The sequence below is a fragment of the Anolis carolinensis genome, chromosome 1, assembly GCF_035594765.1.
Source record: "Anolis carolinensis isolate JA03-04 chromosome 1, rAnoCar3.1.pri, whole genome shotgun sequence".
Classification (NCBI taxonomy): Eukaryota; Metazoa; Chordata; class Lepidosauria; order Squamata; family Dactyloidae; genus Anolis; species Anolis carolinensis.
In genome coordinates, this window is record NC_085841.1 from 136,560,412 (window position 1) to 136,582,266 (window position 21,855).

The following is a 21,855-nucleotide window of genomic DNA, read 5'->3' on the forward strand; positions in this document are numbered from 1 at the left end:
CCATTGACTGCACGCAAGCAGTAAGAAATGTTCTGTCCAAATACAAATGCTGAAATCATGCAAATTTCAGTTTTTTAGATGACTACAAAACAAGCTAAAAATTTCCCAGGCAGTATTTTCACATTCCTGAGATTATGTTCTGGCTTTCAATTAATTCTGCAATTTTCATTTATGCACTTGATCAGTATAATTCCAGTTTTCTCCATTTTAAAAAGCCTGCCAAAACAAATGCAACCAGTATTTCCTCAGATTCTAAACATGTTATTTTTTTTTCAGACGACTTGCTCATGATCGCAGTACAAAGAAATGGCCAAGCTAGACTGCCTTTTTTATTGCACCACATTTTCAATTACTGAATGGAGGTAGAAGTGAGACAATGTCAACTTGGCCCTATTCCTGTGCTTTCATATAGCATGCCAAAGATGTGAATGCACTTTTCACATCAGGTCCTGGCACAAGCAGCGGGTCCTAATCAAGAGAATAGCATGTAGCAGCAGCCATTCACAATTTAGATTGAATGTTAAAAGGTCATAGGTGTGGGTATAGCTGGCACCATCCCCTTACCAATGCACATACCTACTCATTCATGATATATAGTGGGAAATGAGGTTAGTAGCTCAGCTGTTTTTCTGTTTGCATTTTCTTGCCACATTCTAAATTGAACAAGATGAGGGAATAAGGTCAGACTATGAAATTAAACAAATGGTTATGAAGGTGAGTTTGTAGGTCAGTTACCAAAATTTCTCTTTCCATACTCAGCTGAATAGCACAGGATAGATGGGCTGAAAAATTAGGCTGACAGAGAGCCAACCCAGAGACCAGCACTGTCGTCCTCCAATTTTGACCCATGCAGAGCCACTGTACCCTGTAGACTAATATTGGTTGTAGTTTTTTTTTCCTGTAATAATTACATTCAATTTGGGAAGAAGTCTGCAGAAACAAAATCTGAGAACAGATAAAGGCTAGGGGCACATATATTCCTTAAGCACTTTAGGATTTGCCTTACTATAGGTCAGCTTTGAACAAAACTATTCTGCCCCCCTCCCCCAATAATAAACATAGGATTCTTTTTCAGTTAATAGAAGAACAGCTTTTAGAACCTTGTCCATATCTTAGTGGAATGTTAATATAGTGGTGATCCTTTTTATGTTCACAATAGGGCACATTGTTATAACTTCCCTTTCCAGGTTTTACTTCAAACAAACTGTTCTACGTGCTGAAGTTATCTTTTGTTCTGGGGCCATGGTGGCTCAGGGGACGCGGTGGCACAATGGGTTAAAACTTGTGCCAGCTGAACTGCTGACCTGAAGGTTGGTGGTTCAAATCCACAAAACGGGGCGAATTCCCATCTGTCAGCCCTAGCTTCCCATGTGGGGACATGAGAGAAGCCTCCCAGCAGGATGGTAACACATCTTGGCATTCCCTGGCCAACGTTTCTGTAGATGGCTGATTCTCTCACACCAGAACTGACTTGCAGTTTATCAATTCACTCCTGACATGATAAAAAAGGAACTTTATCACATGACAAACTGACATATAAGCAGGACCTATCATGCGATGTTATGGGCTACCACTCAACAACAGGTACCCATCTTTTGATGGGTAAAACCCCAATCATATAACGGAGCTGCAGCTTACCTGTGTGATGATCCCCAATCTAATTACTATGAAAAGAAGTTCCTTGATCTGAATTAAAACCCAGAGTGGAATTTCACCCTACTGTCATGAGTGCTATTAGGTTCAACTCCAGTCAAACATACTTATATGTGAAGCTAAATGGAGAAATAGTCTGATGTAGTAAAAAGTAGATTCTATATGAAGCAAGAAGTACTGCCTCTCCCTTTAAAACTCCCTTGGCCTTTATATAGTTCAAAGGAGAAGATAGACTACATTAACCCTCTTGCTGACTTCTGAAAGTGGGCCATCCTAAGGTTACAACAAACAGGATGTTATGCTATAACTGGCTTTATTTTAGCAATGGAAACATTTAGAGTAAGAAAGACCCTAACCATAGATATGACTTCATGATGGATAGTTTTGGAGTTATTGAAAATTTCTGTCATCCCTCAATGCCAACATTGAGTTTTCCCAGAGACTGTATGCACCTTGCTCCTATATTCTGAGGTTAACAGGACAGTAAAAGCAAGAAGGATATGTGTGTGTATGTGTGTGTGCTTTCAAGATTAGCTAGAGGGGGATCATAAGTACTTCATTTCACTAAAAGGCAATAGCTGAATGTCACTTTACAGAATAAGGTCAACAATAGTGTAATGGGAAATAATAAAGTAGAGCAGGCAACCGGAGGCAAATCTGCCATAGCAGATATGGGACCAGCCACACTCAGCAAGTGAAGAGATGTCACTTTCTCATTATTCATTGGACTTCAAAGGAGTTCAAAATAGACAAAAGGAAAAATGTGTTAAGTTTCTGAAAGTACCCTATCCCATACCCTCTAGCTTTATGAAAATGTCATTCACAAAACAGGGCAAACTAGATTACAGGAACTATTTACTCTACGATAGAGGTGAGAAAGTTTTTAAAAAGTCAAAGACCTCTATTTTGTGAAGAAATGTCTACAGAAAAAGATGTCTGCACCAATTGGCTTTTTGTGGCAGACAGAAACATTGGAAGAAGAAGAAATATGGCGATTCTTTGTTGACCTCCAAAGAAGGTTCTTTGCAATAAGCTCAGTAACAGGAATCATGCTTTGATTTTACCCAGATCTATTAGTTTAACAAGTAATTTCAGCAGTCTTCAAAAGCCACATACAATTCAAGACTTATTCTGCCCATAGTTTACACATCATTGCTTTATGCAAACAACAGAATTTTCTAAATGAAAAATAATATTTCAATGTAGAAGTATTCTTGCACAGAATACACTTTTTAAAAGAAAAAACATCCCTTTCTATGCAAATTAGCTATATTTGAATTTTATGTGCAATAAATCCTGTTATAGCACAGAAAAAGCTTTTTCTAAAGGTCTCTGATTTCTCTGATGTTATATTATTTTCCACGCAGAAATTGTTGTTTCCTTTGCAGAAAATGCTATTTTTTGAGTGAAAAACAACCATTTAACAATTTTGTGCAAAGTGAGGTCTGAAATGTGAACATTTTCATTTTTGGCATTTTCCACATTAAAAAAATATTTTCATCTCTATGACTACAGGTATGTAAAATGGCATAACAATAATTGAAATTACTACATATTATTTGCTTCTATAATGTGATTTGCAGTCCATTAAAATACGATTTCATTCACAATAGTGGGGGAAATTTATCTGTTTCATTTTGTGATTTTAGCTATCTCTGCACATATCTATTGCACCATAATTAAAACACAGTAATATAGTTGCACTGCAAGGGAGGCCCTGGCTTCAATCCCACCTTTTCCTATACCAGGCCTGCACAACATACACCAACCAAGGAGGCTCTGAGTTAGAGAGGAAGATCACACCTCAAACCTCAACAGAGAGCTGATTCTTCTCCACCCCATTCTTGCTCCCTCAAAAATGAAGAGAGGGAGGAAGTGAAAGAGAGAGAAGGAAAAGAAAAAGAGAGATGGGAGGGAGAAATGGAGGTATGAAAAAGAGAAGGAAGGAATTGTGATGGTGTACTTTCAGAAAGTGTGTTATGGCTATGGCTCTAGATCAGTGGTTCTCAACCTGGGGTCCCCAGATGTTTTTGGCCTACAACTCCCAGAAATCCCAGCCAGTTTACCAGCTGTTAGGATTTTTGGGAGTTGGAGGCCAAAAACATCTGGGGATCTCCACTGGGTGATTTTATGCAAAACACAGTCTCTCAACCTTAGAGGAGAAAAAAGGCAAACCCCCTTTAGAATAATAATAACCTGGCTATGGCTCACAAATGGGACACTGAAGAAGGAGACAGAAGGCCTGATCCTTGCAGCCCAGGAGCAAGCCATCAGAACAAATGCAATTAAGGCCAAGATCGAAAAATCAGCTGATGACCCAAAATGCAGACTGTGCAAGGAAGCTGATGAAACCATTGATCATGTCCTCAGCTGCTGTAAGAAAATCTCACAGACAGATTACAAACAGAGGCACAACTATGTGGCCCAAATGATTCATTTGAACTTATGCCTCAAATACCACCTCCCAGCAGTAAAAAACTGGTGGGATCACAAACCTGCAAAAATAATGGAAAATGAACATGCAAAGATACTGTGGGACTTTCAAATCCAGACTGACAAAGTTCTGGAACACAACACACCAGACATCACAGTTGTGGAAAAGAAAATGGTTTGGATTATTGATGTCGCCATACCATGGAACAGTCAAATTGATGTAAAACAACAGGAAAAACTCAGCCGCTATCAGGTCCTCAAGATTGAACTTCAAAGACTCTGGCAGAAACCAGAGTGGTCCCGGTGGTGATTGGCACATTGGGTGCCGTGCCAAAAGATCTCAGCCGGCATTTGAAAACAATAGACATTGACAAAATTATGATCTGCCAACTGCAAAAGGCCACCCTACTGGGATCTGCACGCATCATCCGAAAATACATCACACAGTGCTAAACGCTTGGGAAGTGTTCGACTTGTGATTTTGTGATACAAAATCCAACATATCTTTCTTGTTTGCTGTGTAATACTATGTAGTTGTGTCAATAATAATAATAATAATACTGCTATCAGGACCTCAAGATTGAACTTCAAATACTCTGGCAGAAACCAGTATAGATGGTCTCGGTGTGATTGGCACATTGGGTGCCGTGCCAAAAGATCTCAGCCAGCATTTGAAAACAATAGACATTGACAAAATTACGATCTGCCAACTGCAAAAGGCCACCCTACTGGGATCTGCACACATCATCCAAAACTACATCAACACAGTCCTAGACACTTGGGAAGTGTTCGACTTGTGATTTTGTGATACGAAATCCAGCATATCTATCTTGTTTGCTGTGTCATAAAATAAAATAAAATAAAATAAAATAAAATAAAATAAAATAAAATAAAATAAAATAATAATAATAATAATAATAATAATAATAATAATAAACTTTATTTGTATTCTGCCCTATCTCCCCAAGGGGACTCAGGGCGGATTCCAGCATAGAATGGCAAACATTCAATGCCTCCCTAAACAAAAACAAAAAAAATACTGATGTAAAATACCAGATACGCCCTGCATATGAAAATAACATTAAAACCTAACATCAAAATAAAGCCTAACATCAGTAAACTAAACCTAATATCAATAAATTAAACTACGTGTAGTCAAAAAAATTATATAATAACATAAAATCCAAATAAACATCCAAATTAATTTACAACAGCCAACTAGAATTCACAGTGTGGGTTGGTTATGTGGGCAAATGATGATCATTGGGCTGGCGTGGACTAGGAAGGTCCAAATACGATATAGTTCTCAGTCAGGGGTGTGGTAGTGATTTCTCATTTGAATAAATCTTGACAAGTAAACTCTGTGATAGGGTCATCTTAAGGTCACTCAAAGTCTGAAATGACTTGAAGGTACACCACCACCACCACCACCATTCTAATTAACCACTAACTATACCTTTACTTGGAAAGTGAGGTACTAAAAACCTTTTTGTGGCCCCAAGAAGCTTGGTCTAATTTTATCTTCTTATTACTCACAAGTTGTGCAGGCCTGTCCAATACTAAGATGCTAAGATTCAATTGCAACACACCCTTTAGACATTTTAATGGGTATCTTGGTATCATAGGGATCTCTCCTGTTGAGGAACAGATTGCATTAAGAGTTGTCAACTCCAGTCTGTAGGGACACTCTTGATGCCTTCATATACTTTTTTTTAACATGATATCCTTTTGTGTCCCTAGGGGCCATGATGGGACATTCTGCCACCTCTTTAGGACTTGAGAGATCACTTTTCAACATAGAGCCTTATGGATTCTTCCAGTTTTGAAATAAGACCTCATAAAATGACATGAAAAATTGGATTTGGCCCATGGGCCTTGAGTTTGAAACATATGCTTGAGATGGTATGTTGGTCATATCCAATGTGAATGAATGACTCCAAAATATTCAGAAATATTAGAGCTAGTTAAAAATACCCTTTTCCACTCACATACATGGATATAAATGTGAGAAGTAACTGTGTGAAATAAAAAAGCTGTACTCAGGAAGTGTACAAAGACACAAATATACAAAGAGTATGATATTTAGTGAGAGGTGGCACTTGGGAAAATATGCAAACTTGGCGGGAAATCATGGAGAATATGGCCAATATTTTGTTTAAATGCATGCAAAAGTAAGTAATTTGTTTCTTAAAATTGTATTTTTATCTAGAAATATGTAAGTGTTGTTATCCAATGTAGGAAAAGCAGCGCCCAACTTACCGGGCGCGAATGTTGCGGGGTGAGTGTGCCTCCTCAGGAAGATGGCGGCAGCAGGGGGCTTCCCGCCACTATAGGGCAGGCGCCCTATCAGCAGCCTGCCCCCTCCTCTGGCCAGTGGTCTGGGCCCACTAATTATTGGCTGGAGTTGCCCTTTTAAGGCGAACCCTGGCCAGGCGCACGCAGGCGGCAAGGGGAGTGGGTGTCCCACCCCCCTTTTTTGTGGCGTTTGGCATTGGCCCTGGATCTGGTTTGCCTTCCCCCACCCAATTGTAGGTGGGGGGAGTGCCCGGTTTGCCAGAGGTGCAGGGTAATGCTGGCTCAATTTTTACCCGGCTGCACCCTGGCGTGCTTTGTATTGGTCAGAATTGGGATGACCGATTTTAGATCCAGGACCCATGCATCGTGCCCAAACCTTTGTTACTGTAATCAATAAACAAGTTGTGGCCAGTTCCTTTTACCCAACCATGTGTTTGTGTCTTCCTTGGTTTTGTGGTGGGAGGTGTGTCGCCCTACCCATGCAAAAAATAACCTGTGCAAAACTAAGCTTGGTAAATTTACTTTCATCTGTTTGTTAAGAAATAGTAATTAAGGGCTCTAGTTTTTTTAAAAAAAATATGCTGCAGAATGAGTATTATTAGAGTACACAATAAAACAAAAGGTTGTTTTTTTTTTAAAAAAGTACACTTTCTCTACATAATTTTAAAAATTGGTATTTCGGGTTTCAGCAATACTAACCAATTAATGCAGTGAGAAATGACATAGCGAACATTTACAGTATGTTTGAAATTAGATCTCCTAGTAATGCCTGCTTTTGTTATTTTCTATTTCCTTTTATTTTATTTTGCTGAATTGTAAATCTCCCATGGTTACCTCATTTTAAAAGGAAAAATTAGTTTTGCAGAACTTTATTGCTTCATTTTGAATGGTTATGCATTCTTTCTTGAGAAATGCATTGGCAAATTATATTTGGTTACAGAAAAAACAGATGCAACTAGAATTTTACAAAAAATATTTTGCTTACTTATTTGGTGTGCATGTGGAGGTGGCAGCAAAGGAACTAGAAAGACATCTGGAAAAGGGAAAGAGTTAAAATGACATTGATGCTAATTAATGTAGATATCAAGATTTACATTATTTGCTAACATTCTATATCAGTTACTTAGTTATATTCACATAACTAAGTAATACCTCCTCGCCTTCCCAACAGTTTTATTGGGCTATTTAGTCTTATTATAAGATTTCATTGTCTTGCTGAATGCAGAGCAATTATGCATTCACATTTCTATATTATGAATCCTTAGCTGCAATTGTGAGTGCTATCTATTAATACTATTCACTAAAATATAGAGAGAAAACCTTCTGGAAAATGTTTACATTCATTCATTTCGGTGCAAGATCTAGGCATGTACGTAACTCTGCCCCACTGAAATATGATTGATGTTGCTTGAATCCTAAGGAGTATCTACGCTATAGAATTAATGCAATTTGAGCCTACTTTAACTACTATGGCTCTATGCTATAGAATTATGGGAACTGCAATTTTACAAATTCATTAGGTTTCTTTGCCAAAGAGAGCTGGTGCCTCATCAAACTACAATTCCCAAAATTGCACAACCTTGAGCTATGACAGTTAAAGTGGTGTGAAACTGCACTAATTCTACACTGTAGATATACCATTAGTCATTGCTTCAAACACATTTTATTCTAGTATTTCAGTTACTTCACAATATTCCACTGAAAACAGATGGCTCTCCATCATGAGATGACAGCAAAATTATGATGTTATAAATCCAGAGCTTAAAGACTTTATGACTATTCATAAAAATGATCATAAACCCTTTGAGACTTGTATTGTGAACATCATGTTTTCTGTAGTCATCTCACATTCGATATCCATTTACATTCATGTCATATATATTTCCATAGATGATCAGATTGATAATGAGTTCACTTTGACACACTGAAACATTGAGTTTCAGACAATCCTGAGTTCTTTAGTATGAAGAAATATATTTGCCTTTCTTGGGATTACTACTGGATTAAGTGACTGAGAAACAAGATTAATCAGAACTAAGATTTGTGGTGAAGGAATATTGTGGAACTTCATGTAAACAGAGTCTTACAAAGATTTCTTAGGATCTCATCACATTTGACTTTTTAAGTGCTTCCAGAATGCTGGGAGGACTGGACCTGCTGGATCTCCTCTGCCGATGCACAGCTACTTCCGCCGGGGCTCTGCCCTCCTAGCATCCTGAAAGCATCTTAGGATGCTGAAAAAGTCAAATGTGGGATGGGAAAGTGAGTGATGTGGGACACAGGGCACAGAGTGGTGGTTTTCTCTGCTGCTTGTTGGATTTGCCCTGCTGCCCCTAGGTTGCCCCTGCTTTTCCTTGGCTTGAGAATCTCCATCTGATGATATTATTACTCTGTGTGCAATTTTTTGTTCCTGTCATAGTTCAGGGATGGGAGGTTGTGTCTAAAATAGCCCAGATTAAGTTAGAAAGGAGGCCTGAAAGTGTCATTTTCCTTTCTCCTTTGAGGCTTTGACTTAGTCTCTGGAGTCCATTGATAATAGAAACACAGTTATTTCGATACTTATTTTGACATATTCGTAGTTCATGTCATCTCTCATAATCCTGCCACTTACAACAAAAAGCAGGAAGAAATGATAATGGTGGTGATAAATCCCACACAAATCAGTGAGTCAGTTTTGATAATGTGTTTTAAATCTTATTTGAAGCAAAGCTTCGGCTTGTCAATGCATAAACAGGTAATTCACAGCAATGACATGTATTTGTTATGAGCATATATGAACAGTGGGCTCTTGGCACCTCTGTACATATCAAAACCTGAGACCCTCCAAGGATAACATCTATGGATACTCAAGTTACATGATATACAATGGTATGAGAAAATGGTTTAACTAATATGAAATGGCCAAATCGTTTGCTTAGTAAATTATTTGTGGGGGTGGGGAAAATTTTCAAGCTGTGGCTGGAAAAATCCATCACTGCAAAATCAATGAATATGGAGGGTTGACTGTATATATTTATTGCCTTTCTTCCAGAATTTTGCAAACTTGAAACAAATCCGTCATGGCATATGTATTTAAACTGTATCTTACTTCTGCACTTTAACCACACTTATACACTCCTCTTCTTAATGCACATAGGATACATTATCTTCTATTAAGCCATGGAAATGTATCAAGGATCCGTTGTCTTGCCATCTCTGTGGAATATCCAACCCTTATAATACTCACCTTGGATTTTCCTTGGTTGTGCTATGAGATGGCTGGGCGATTAGTGAACATGGAACAATAACAAGTCTTTTGCATATAGCCCAACAAGGGTAGTATGGGATAAACATTAATGCAAACTATTTCAGGGAATGGTGTATATTCCATGGAAGTTAGAAAGATGGAAAGTGGGAGTAAGAAGTAAGAAAAGACCAGGGTTGGGAGAGAGGGAAAAGGCAAGGAGGGGGAGAATCATAGAATCATAGAATCATAGAATAGTAGAGTTGGAAGAGACCTCAAGGGCCATCTAGTCCAACCCCCCGCTAAGAAGCAGGAAATCGCATTCAAAGCACCCCCGACAGATGGCCATCCAGCCTCTGCTTAAAAGCCTCCAAAGAAGGAGCCTCCACCACGGCCCGGGGGAGAGAGTTCCACTGCCGAACAGCCCTCACAGTGAGGAAGTTCTTCCTGATGTTCAGGTGGAATCTCCTTTCCTGTAGTTTGAAGCCATTGTTCCGTGTCCTAGTCTGCAGGGCAGCAGAAAATAAGCTTGCTCCCTCCTCCCTATGACTTCCCCTCACATATTTGTACATGGCTATCATGTCTCCTCTCAGCCTTCTCTTCTGCAGGCTAAACATGCCCAGCTCTTTAAGCCTCTCCTCATAGGGCTTGTTCTCCAGACCCTTAATCATTTTAGTTGCCCTCCTCTGGACGCTTTCCAGCTTGTCAGCATCTCCCTTCATCTGCGGTGCCCAAAACTGGACACAGTATTCCAGGTGTGGTCTGACCAAGGCAGAATAGAGGGGGAGCATGACTTCCCTGGATCTAGACGTTATTCCCCTATTGATGCAGGCCAAAATCCCATTGGCTTTTTTAGCTGCCGCATCACATTGTAGGCTCATGTTTAACTTGTTGTCCACGAGGACTCCAAGATCTTTTTCGCACACACTGCTGTCAAGCCAGGCGTCCCCCATTCTGTATCTTTGATTTCCATTTTTTCTGCCGAAGTGAAGTATCTTGCATTTGTCCCTGTTGAACTTCATTTTGTTAGTTTCGGCCCATCTCTCTAGTCTGTCAAGATCGTTTTGAATTCTGCTCCTGTCTTCTGGAGTGTTAGCTATCCCTCCGAGTTTGGTGTCATCTGCAAACTTGATGATCGTGCCTTCTAACCCTTCGTCTAAGTCGTTAATAAAGATGTTGAACAGAACCGGGCCCAGGACGGAGCCCTGCGGCACTCCACTTGTCACTTCTTTCCATGATGAAGACGACGCATTGGTGAGCACCCTTTGGGTTCGTTCGCTTAGCCAATTACAGATCCACCTAACCGTAGTTTTGTCTAGCCCACATTTTACTAGTTTGTTTGCCAGAAGGTCGTGGGGGACTTTGTCGAAGGCCTTACTGAAATCTAGATATGCTACATCCACGGCATTCCCTGTATCGACCCAACTCGTAACTCTATCGAAAAAAGAGATCAGATTAGTCTGGCATGACTTGTTTTTGGTAAATCCGTGTTGACTATTAGCAATGACCGCATTTGTTTCTAAGTGTTTGCAGACCACTTCCTTAATGATCTTTTCCAGAATCTTGCCTGGTATTGATGTGAGGCTGACCGGACGGTAATTGTTTGGGTCGTTCTTTTTTCCCTTCTTGAAGATAGGGACCACATTCGCCCTCCTCCAATCTGCTGGGACTTCTCCTGTTCTCCAAGAACTCTCGAAGATGATTGCCAGTGGTTCTGAAATAACTTCCGCTAGTTCCTTCAATACTCTTGGATGTAGCTGATCTGGCCCTGGGGACTTGAATTCGTTTAGAGTGGCCAGGTGTTCCTGGACAACTTGTTTCCCTATTTGGGGTTGGATTTCCCCCAATCCTTCGTCCATTCCATGTTGCTGAGGTTGAAGATGGCTTTCTTTTTGTGAGAAGACCGAGGCAAAGAAGGCATTAAGCAGTTCTGCCTTTTCCCTATCCCCTGTCACCATCACCCCATCTACTCCTTGCAGTGGCCCTATCGCCTCCTTTTTCTTCCTTTTTCTACCAACATAAGCAAAAAAACCTTTTTTGTTGTTTTTTATGTCCCTGGCAAGCCTGAGCTCATTTTGACCAGAAAAGAACTGGTCCCCACCCAAGTACCTTTAGCAAGAGCAATTTTTTTTTAAAAAAAAATAGAAAGCGTAAAATATTTCTTTATTTTAAGACTAAAAATCATATAATATATTGGCACCGAAAGAGTCAGAATGGAACTAATTTGCACAACCATCTCATAGCAACCATAATTTTGATGTTTGTTTTGTAAAATTAAACATTTTTCAACAGAGAACTTAGAAAAACAGAGGAAATTTGGATGGCTCTGCTACATAATAATATAACAACAGCTTTCTTCTGGATACAAATATATGAAATTAACCCATTTTAATTCCAACATACATTAATTCCATTTATGAAGCTGTAAAACCCATGTAGGATTCTGTCCCCCTTCAGTAGAAATGCTTTGATTCAAGAGAACAGAACAAAAGACTACGACAACAGTAGACTGCCCACACGGTAATATGGAAATCTAAAATTAAATATTTAATTAGAACTTTGATTTTGCTTCCAAGATAGGTGGCATTGCACAGGCTATATTACAATCTTTTATACTTTTTGCCAAAAAAGTTACTGTATATTTTAAACAGGCCACTTTAATATTAATACATGTGTAATAGGTCAGAACTGAAAATTCAGCTAAAGATGGTGCATTTTACAGTTTTGGGAAAAAATTACAGGATTTTTTTCCTTTTGTATTGTAAAAACTTTTTTTAACAATTTACCTACATTAATCAAAAAGTACAGCATATTTAATAATTTTACAAATTTTCATAAAAAATATATCTCTGTACAAAAAGTTCTTTTGCACCTACTTCATGTCACAGCAGCATGTCATGAAATGGCAGAATGGAATACTGGGAATGACAATTAGGTTGACGATCGTAATGCCAGCTCCCCCCCTCCCCCTTTCTTTAATAACAGCTTTTTGTTTGTTTACAAAATATATTACAGAAGAAAAAAAATTATTGCAGCTAGCCTGGAGAAAGGCAAGATGGGTGATACAAGCAGCAGATTTAAACAGCTTTGAAGCACATAACCTGTTTTTGATTGTTCTTTCTTATAGCATGACAACGTTTGCTTCGTCTTCATAAGTCTGGGGAAAAGAGAATTGTAAATATCTCACAGAGAAGATTTAATGACTGCCTTTGGTGACCATTCAAAGGACCTGATCTCGAATACACTTCTGGCATTCAAGTGACTGTAGCTCAAGCTCCACTCAGCTTGAATGGACTTTGGGTGGCACGTTCAAGGATCTTTCTTAGGGTGCTGCACCGTACACAGTCTGGACATGGGGGTGATCTAGGAAAATAATGGAAAATGGAAGATCTAACCTGGTCAGTGCAATACAATGCAGTTTTAATGACAAACAAAGGGAACAGAACACTTTCAAGAGATAGGCACAGAGGTGACAACGAAAGAAACCCAACTCTACAGACCTATTTCAAGAGACATACAAGTATGTCTAGGTATGTTGGGAGCACGAAGCATTTTGTTCTGCATTTCCATTGCAAATAATGAGATTGCAGATAGAATGCTAAAGAGCAATTGAAAATTGGAGTGTATCAGAGAAAAATTGGTTTTTGTTTTAAGCAAAAACACCCACAATTCATTGTTTTAGCCTAAACGGCTTTATCCTTGATAAAGTGAATTCACTAGCAAAGTGAAGTTTGATTTTCAGGTTCAAGTTTTTGATCACTATGAATGTACATATTAGTCTGATGGATGGAAAGTCTTGTTCTTGGACACTCTCCAAAATCACATCAAAGGATGGAGTTAATCCAAGCAGCTCTGTTCACCAGAACTAAAAGATCCTCCCATAGATGGGAGATCAATTTACACCTATAAGTGTACAAGGACCTCTGGATCAGGACACATGCTAACACCACAGTATTTTAAAACTTCTCCTTTTATTCTTCTTTACCCAATTTGGTAAGAACTAGGAAAGGTAGTCCTACCTCATACTTTTGTAATTTTATGAATGACTTCAGTTACTTCTGCCATCAATGTTATTTTAAATAAAGGCAGCAATGCAAGGTTTTTCTTTCTGTAACAGACAACAGTACAAGCTAACTAAGAAATAATTAATTAGGAAACTTACACATTTTCAGTACCATCACTGTTGCCCTTCTAGTCAATGCATAATTCTGTTAGATAGCATAAAATGTAAACATACATGGGATGAAAAAAATTAAAAAACCAAAAAATGTCCAGACATTTCATGGGTTTATAATATTAAACTTCTTTTAATTCTTGTGAAGAACAAGTAAATATATTTATATTGCTGGTATCTTCCATCAAAAACTATATAAAGTTTTCTGCTTTGATTAAGGATTGCCCTGCACCTTCTTTTGCGATTTAACATTAGCAGAGCCATATAGTTTTCTGCTAATGCTTATTTTTGGTAATTAGATCAGATCTAAATTCTCCCACAGCAGAGTTTAAGGCCCCTTCTACACTGTCATATAAAATCCAGATTATTTGCTTTGAACTGGATTATATGGCAGTGTAGAACGGACCTTACAATAATAATTTGGGGGGCTGGAGCTAATCGAAAAAAGCATGTTCAAGATCCAAAGAACATGGATCCAGGAATGCCCAAGAAAATAAAACTGTCCTTATCATACCAAAATCTGCTTTTGAAAGGCCCTTTCTTTCTTTGATGATCTATGGGATGCCAAGTGAGTGTGGCAGTATTTGAAACCTGGATCAAATAGTTTTCTTTTTAATGCTAAGGGCCATATGAGAAAGAACACACCATATTAATAACTGCTGGAACCAACAGAATATTAACAATGCAAGGGTGAGTCGCCCTATGATGAAAAAACCTCATTGCAATCTAATCCAGTGTGCAATAACATCTCAGTCATATTAATGGGCTCTCTACACACCATTTCCTAAATATCAATGGGAATGCAGAATAAACTGATTGTAGTTCTTGAAACTCAGCATATTTGGTTAGATGAAATCATTATTGTTGTGACCAGCCTTTGAAACAAAGTGTGTAATACATTCGGGCAAAAAGATGGTCCCACTCTGGCACATAATCAATCTTCCGTGCCTTTTTTCCATCCTCACCAGAGGAGTAGCTAGTTACAGAGGGTGAACTACTCCCCCCCCCAATGCCTACAACTGTTTGTTCATATGAGCAGTGCCACACATACCTCCTATCTGTACCACATGTTGTATCTATGCTGAAGGTTGACTGCCTATGAATTGGTGGCACATTTTCAAAGGCTAGTGTGAGTATAGAAGCTGTCAATTTTATTATTATCACCTATTTTTGTTTTGTTTTGCCAAGGAAGTGACTACTCTGACCATATTACTCTGTAGGGCACCTCTACATCTCAAACTTGCTCTGTCAAGCTGTATGATTACAAAAGCATTAAGCAGTATTGGTTTAAATTTAGCAAAGACATTCACGCACACAGAGGCATTTTCTGAGTCATGGGGAAGTGTAATAATAGTTGCTCTGGTAAGTTGAATTGGTCAAAGTTTACACATGCTATTGCAATGCGTTTCAAAGTAGCATTGGAAATCAATGTAACTTCACTGAGGAAAAAAAGATGGAAAACAAATGAAAAAGGGAAGACTGGATTATGAGCACAAGGCCCACAGGCGTTATGAACTATCTAAAATAAATTACTATTCACATTTTGTACATGGCAAGCAGCAGTTACTGCTTAACCCCCCTGCTGTTAAAAGAGTGTGATGCTGACAGTAATGAAGGATGTCAGGGAGTGAGCACAAAAGAGCAAGAAGCAGTTCTGGGAAAGACAATTTGTAAACCTGGGATTTGCCCACCAACATCTGGTTGGTTTGTACTGGTGTTGATGAAGGAAATAAACCAAAATATAGTATTTTCATAATCATAAATTACCCTATTGGATCTAAATGAAGGGGTTGTTGTATTACACATGCTCCAAGAAAAAAAATTATCATGGAATGTTTTTTTTAAAAAATGAGTAAATGCTTATTTACAATGGATAGTGTGTATAAACCCTGTATTTGTTTTGTTTTTAAACCAGTATCTTAACTCAGTCATTCATACCACACTAGTGCAAAAAATTGTGCATTAACATTTTGCAATACAACAGCTGACTGGGAAGTTTGTAGACTGCTTTATGCATGAAGACCTACGGTTGTTCTAACCATTAACAAGTTTCCAAAGGATAAAGCATTTTATAGACATGTGCAGCTCCCAAGGAAGGTTGTCTTCTCCTTCAAGGAGGTGTCTGTTCTTCTTTCCTTTCCTCTTATCCTTTTTGTTTTTTGTTGAAATCTCCTCCTGAATGTTCTTATTCCTGGGGATAATTTATGGTGCTATTGTTTGTCACAGTTCCCAAAGGAGTGATCCGAGTGCCCAGAAGATTGCATTGAAAGGCATCCAGCCACATACAAATGTGAAAGTCTGAGGCATTTAAATATGACAGATGGGTATGACTTGGCAGTCTTCCTTCAACAAGTGCCTTGATTTGGAGCAAATGCAGCCAGGTATTTCATATCTACCCTTGAGATAGAGAAATTATCTTGGTCTTGATTCCCCAGAAGACTGAAGATATCATCAGGGAGCTTCACTGCATCTATGCTGATAGATGTTAGCAGTTACTGCAGTGAAGCCCGAAAGAAGAAGGGAAACTGGTATATGGCACCAAAGGAATTACTGCTTGTCCATCAGAGGTATGGCTATGAATCAGTCAAATTGGGCACTAAAGGCTATACGACTGTACACACTGTGTTTAGAGTTGTGTCAAACCTCACAGCTTTCGCCTCTGTGGGTTTTAAGTTTGTATCGTACATTGGATTTTCAAAAGATGCCTGTCCATTGCTGTTTTCATGTCCAGCATAACCATTGTACTGTACTTTTGGTCTTGTCCTGGAAGGGTAAAAAAAAAAAAAAGATAACATTCTGAGTTTCACTTATTGCAGATAATATGGTACAAATAAGATGTTTCCCATTACCCTGGTATATGAATACATGCAAAATATATAAATGAACTCTTACAGCATACCTGAAATTGGGAAAACTATTTTTTTTTAGTACAAACATTTGATGAACTGGACAGGAGTTCATTAAAAGTTGAATCTATGAAATTTTGTTTTAGAAATGTCTTTTTCTCAGTTGGTTTCAGAGGTGCTACAGCATTCTTTTATATCTTTTTATGATGAAATAGACAAACATATCCATGTTTTTGAATACTGTTGATCCCATGCCAATCTTTAGATAGTTAACATTAGCCAACAGCCCAAAAATCAACAAATCATAGGGTTACAAGTTCTTAGCAGATCTTTCACGATACCCAGTTTGTTCTGCTGTGTCAGGATAGTGGGGTCTGAATTTAGTTATGAGGCTTGTGGAGATGATATCTAACTTTAACATGTCCTTTAATCTTTCCTCAGCCTTAGAGCCACAGTGCTGTTGGGTTGCAATACCTAGTATCCCCAGTCTGCATGGTGGATAATCAAAAGTGATGCCAGATGAAAGTGAGTTTGATACTCATGCTCTATAAGGCAAAGGCATCTCAAGTAATATGAGAATATGAAAGAAAACCAGCTCATTTCATAGGTATTCCAAATATCACAGAAAGTGGTATTAGTACATCAGTGGGTAGCTTATATGTTCAAAGAAACTTCTTAGGAGTCTTTCTTATCTGGCTGGTAGCATCTCTTTTAATCAGCTAACAAGCACCTACCATCTGGCTACCCGAAGAACACAAACTAGTCTGACTTTTCTGGTCAACATGGAAGTCTATCTTCTTCAATTACTGAAATTAGAGGGTAATAGCATGTTCACCACATCTATAGCATGTTTGCTACATTAGAGATCACTTTGTACCAATCTTATTTCATTTGAGACCAAACAAAATAACCCACAAAAAGGACAATTATTTGTTATTCCAGCATTAAGTATGATCTAGTTTTAATTATAGTATTATCTTTGCTGTTGAAATTCTACAGTTTTGCTTTATGAATTTTTCCTGCTCTCATAATAGGTCATCTAGAAAATCTCAAAGGTAGGAGACTCAGGTGAGACAAAAGATGTAACTCATTAAGTATATAACTAAACTGTAGAATTCACCACAATATGATGTAGCAATGACTACTAATTTGGGTGGTTTTAAAAGGGGATTAGAGAAAATTGTGGAGACCAGTATCAGGATTGCTGTAGGTTACTGCCAATATCAGAGGTGGCTTGGCTTTGTTTGTTAGTTGCCAAGAAGGTGAGAAGGTTGAGGTTTTACTTCTCTCCTCCACATGGAATTCATTTCCCAGGCTTTCAACAAGGCTAAAAGCAGTGCCACAATGAGAAGGGTTGGAGGGGGCGGTTTCAACTGGGAAATGATTGTCCACTATTTTGATCAGAAGGCTGGACTAGACAGACTTCTGACTACATACATCTTCCAGTTCTAATGTCCCTTCTGCTATTTTCCCCTATAGTGTTTAATATTTCCTTTGTTTCCATCACTTTATTTTATGATATTATTGGATCACAGCACAGAAATATAGGAAATAAATATTTTTGAAAACTGTTTTTTTTTTCAGTTAAAGGTTGACCTATTAATTCAGAGGGTATTCTCTAGCTGGATAACAATTGACTTTAGGCTATTGTCACCAGTATGACAAATTATGTACCTTTTTTGTGGAAGAAAATGCTGACAGTTGTTGTCATTCATCATATGTATATGGAAATATTAATTATGTAATAGTAACACTTAAGGACCTATTAATTTCATTGCAATCTGCTATCCAGTTTGCTGAACTGCAGGGCAAATATATCCTCATTTTTCTACAATATCTACCATCTTCAGTGAAATACATACTTTAAGCAAATACTAGTTGATAATGCCAAAAGTAGAATGTAACAGATGGGAATTGCGTTCTGGTAGGTGCTGAATGTTTTCATTCCAGTATTTAAGAGGCTGCTATATAGCAGGGAATGCCTTTAATATTATATCCCATTTTGGTCATTTCCAAAATGAATTTCTAGTGTTACTAATAGCTGTGACATTTCTGTATTTCAGCTATGGGATTTACTGTAGTTCTTTACAGTAACCTATCTACTGCAGTGCCATTGCTATTATAGTATAGTAGAGTTTCACTTATCCAACATTCGCTTATCCAACGTTCTGGATTATCCAAGCCATTTTTGTAGTCAATGTTTTCAATACATCATGATATTTTGGTGCTAAATTCGTAAATACAGTAATTACTACATAGCATTACTGTGTATTGAACTACTTTTTCTGTCAAATTTGTTGTATAACATGATGTTTTGGTGCTTAATTTGTAAAATCATAACCTAATTTAATGTTTAATAGGCTTTTCTTTCATCTCTCCTTATAATCCAACATATTTGCTTATCCAACGTTCTGCCGGCCCGTTTACGTTGGATAAGCGAGACTCTACTGTATTTTGGTGCTAAATTCGTAAATACAGTAATTACTACGTAGCATTGCTGTATATTAAACTACTTTTTCTGTCAAATTTGTTGTATAACATGATGTTTTGTTGCTTAATTTGTAAAATCATAACCTAATTTGGTGTTTAATAGGCTTCTCCTTAATCTCTCCTTATTATCCAACATATTCACTTATCCAACGTTCTGCCGGCCCGTTTTTGTTGGATAAGTGAGACTCTACTGTATATATAATCAACAGAATTTTCCACATCACTTATGATTTTGACAGTGTAGCTCAAGGAAATTGGCTGCAATTCTGGTATCAAGTGGCTATAGATATTAGGCACGATACAAATGCTTCTCTGTGTGTAAATGCAGGAATATGGCTTGGAAAAGTGAGACTCTACTGTATCTGAAATCATGAGTAATTTTGCAAATAAATCTGCACTCAGGTTTTGATAGTTTGCCCAAATTTAATAGTATAAAACCAAAAAAATATTCTTCCTTGTGTCTATTTGAACTGTCACAGCATTGATGTCTGGAATGAAGGCTAAATCTCTTTTACAAATAAGCCATCAGGTTCATAACATTGTATGATGACGGATTGTCAAAATATGTCAGAATAATAATTTTAAAATCAAATATTCTGGTATTAGAGATGAGCTAAGTAATGTATTGTTTATTGTGCAAGAGACAACAAAACAATAACAGAAAAGTGTGTTCAGTTTTATGGCTTTTGTTTAGATATTCAGTGAAATATTGCTCTTTATGAAATGCACTTTGACACCAAAAACAAAACTTAATATAATGGCGTTATTATAGATGTTCCAATATAGATTTTATTTTAATGTCAACACTATGCATATAATTAAAGACGAAAAACCTTTCTCTTGCTGTGATGGTGTTATAGTGGATTAATAGAAATCCTTCATTAAAAATAATCTGCCTTTAAATCAAAATGGAATATTACAAATATTACCTAAAACCACATAGACCTCCAGCTCAAACTACCCATGTGGATCTATATGTCTGCATACTAAAACATGGCACTTGGGTATTAATAACTGTTGTGTCAATAAGGAACTTTCCTCCTCCAGCAAAGCTGGGGGAGGAGAATGATTTGCCTCCTCCCCTGAGGAGAGATATCCAGTTCCAATTGGAACTGGTTTGAGGGGGTGTGGCTGATCTAGTGATCAGCCAGCCCCCTCACCTTCATTCCTTTTTCGACCTTCAGGCTGAGAAGACCTGTAAGAAAGTCGGTTAAGCGGGGCCAGTGGGTTGCCCTGGGCTTTGGCTTTGGCCCCAACTTGGACCCTTGCTGATGGGGAAAGGGATTGTTCACTGTGGGGTAATCAACTGTGGGATGGGTGCCCCTGTTCCTCCCCTCCCTTTCCCCTTTTCTCCCTTGGATCCTCCTCTGGCCTTGTGTTAGGGAGACACCCAATGTTATGGGATGCCTCTCATGGGAGGGTGGCTTCAGGCTCTTTTGAGCCTCCCTTCTGCTCTCACGCACCGTATGCTACCTTTCTTCCCCCACGGTCCTGCCGGGTTTGGTTGGGCCATGGGGCGAGGAGGGATGAGGTGGCACCGTGTGCTCCTTTTGTCTTCCCCACAGCCCTGTGTGGCTTGGCTGGGCTGCAGGGAGCTGAGGGATGGGGCGGCGCCTCTCCTGGGGCACCACACACTCCTTTTTTCTTTCCCCATGGCCCTGCCTGGCTTGGCTGGGCTTGGCTTCTGCTCTCACGCACCGTATGCTACCTTTCTTCCCCCACGGTCCTGCCGGGTTTGGTTGGGCCATGGGGCGAGGAGGGATGAGGTGGCACCGTGTGCTCCTTTTGTCTTCCCCACAGCCCTGTGTGGCTTGGCTGGGCTGCAGGGAGCTGAGGGATGGGGCGGCGCCTCTCCTGGGGCACCACACACTCCTTTTTTCTTTCCCCATGGCCCTGCCTGGCTTGGCTGGGCCGCGGGGTGCCAAGGGACGGGACGGCGCCTCTCCTGGGGTGCCCTTGCAGCCCTGCCTGGCTTGGCTGGGCCACAGGGTGCAAAGGGTTGGGGCAGCACCTCTCCTGGGGTGCCGCACACTCCTTTTTCTGCCCACGCGGCCCTGCCAGGCTTGGCGGAGCCACAGAGCACCAACGTTTGAGGCGGCGCCTCTCCTCCAGGGCCGCACACTCCTTTTTCTGCCCCGCTGCTGCACTGGGCTTGGCCAGGCCGCGGGGCAAGGAGGGCCAAGGGGGGCCCTGCTTCTGAGCGCCGTGCGCTCTTTTCTCCCCTGCGACTTCGCTGGGCTCAGTAAGGTGTGGGGCGAAGAGGGCCAAGGCAGCCCCTCTATCTGAGCTCCATGCACTCTTTTCTTCCCCTTGGCTATGCCAGGCTCGGTAGGCTGCAGGGTCAAGAAGGCTCCTCTTCCAGTGCACTGTGCACTCCTTTTTTCTCCACTTACCCCCTCTCTCCTTATATAAGTTTGAAAATTGTTTTTTTATGTATAACGCCAAATAGTTTAAATTGATATTTGTACAGTTTTTAGCTTTAGTCTTTGTACAGTCTTTAGAGCTATGTTAGTGATGCTTAGGCTATTGTTCTGGTGTATCCATCATAGATTTGTGTGTGTGTGTGTGTGTGTGTGTATGGGTGAGTGTACGTGTGTATTATAATAATATAATACAAAATAATAATAATAATAATAAATAAATAAATTGAAGGATATGTTATGTATTTATAGCCAGATAAATAATAAATCAATTTATTCGATTGCTGCCAGGCTCCTTGTGTCCTGGGAGCTTGGCTAGGC

At 39.2% G+C, this 21,855-nt stretch overlaps 1 protein-coding gene across 3 annotated transcripts in view; it reads right to left on the bottom strand.

Annotated features, from left to right (window-relative positions):
• Window positions 1–11,748: 11,748 nt before the first annotated feature.
• csmd1 (CUB and Sushi multiple domains 1) overlaps window positions 11,749–21,855 on the bottom strand; it is a 1,478,446-nt gene continuing 1,468,339 nt past the window's right edge. For all 3 annotated transcript variants that reach the window (XM_062969106.1, XM_062969107.1, XM_062969108.1), the window contains one exon: window positions 11,749–16,541. In XM_062969106.1, the coding sequence (XP_062825176.1) occupies window positions 16,382–16,541 (160 nt within the window). In that variant the 3' untranslated portion in view covers window positions 11,749–16,381. The remainder of the gene's footprint in view (window positions 16,542–21,855) is intronic.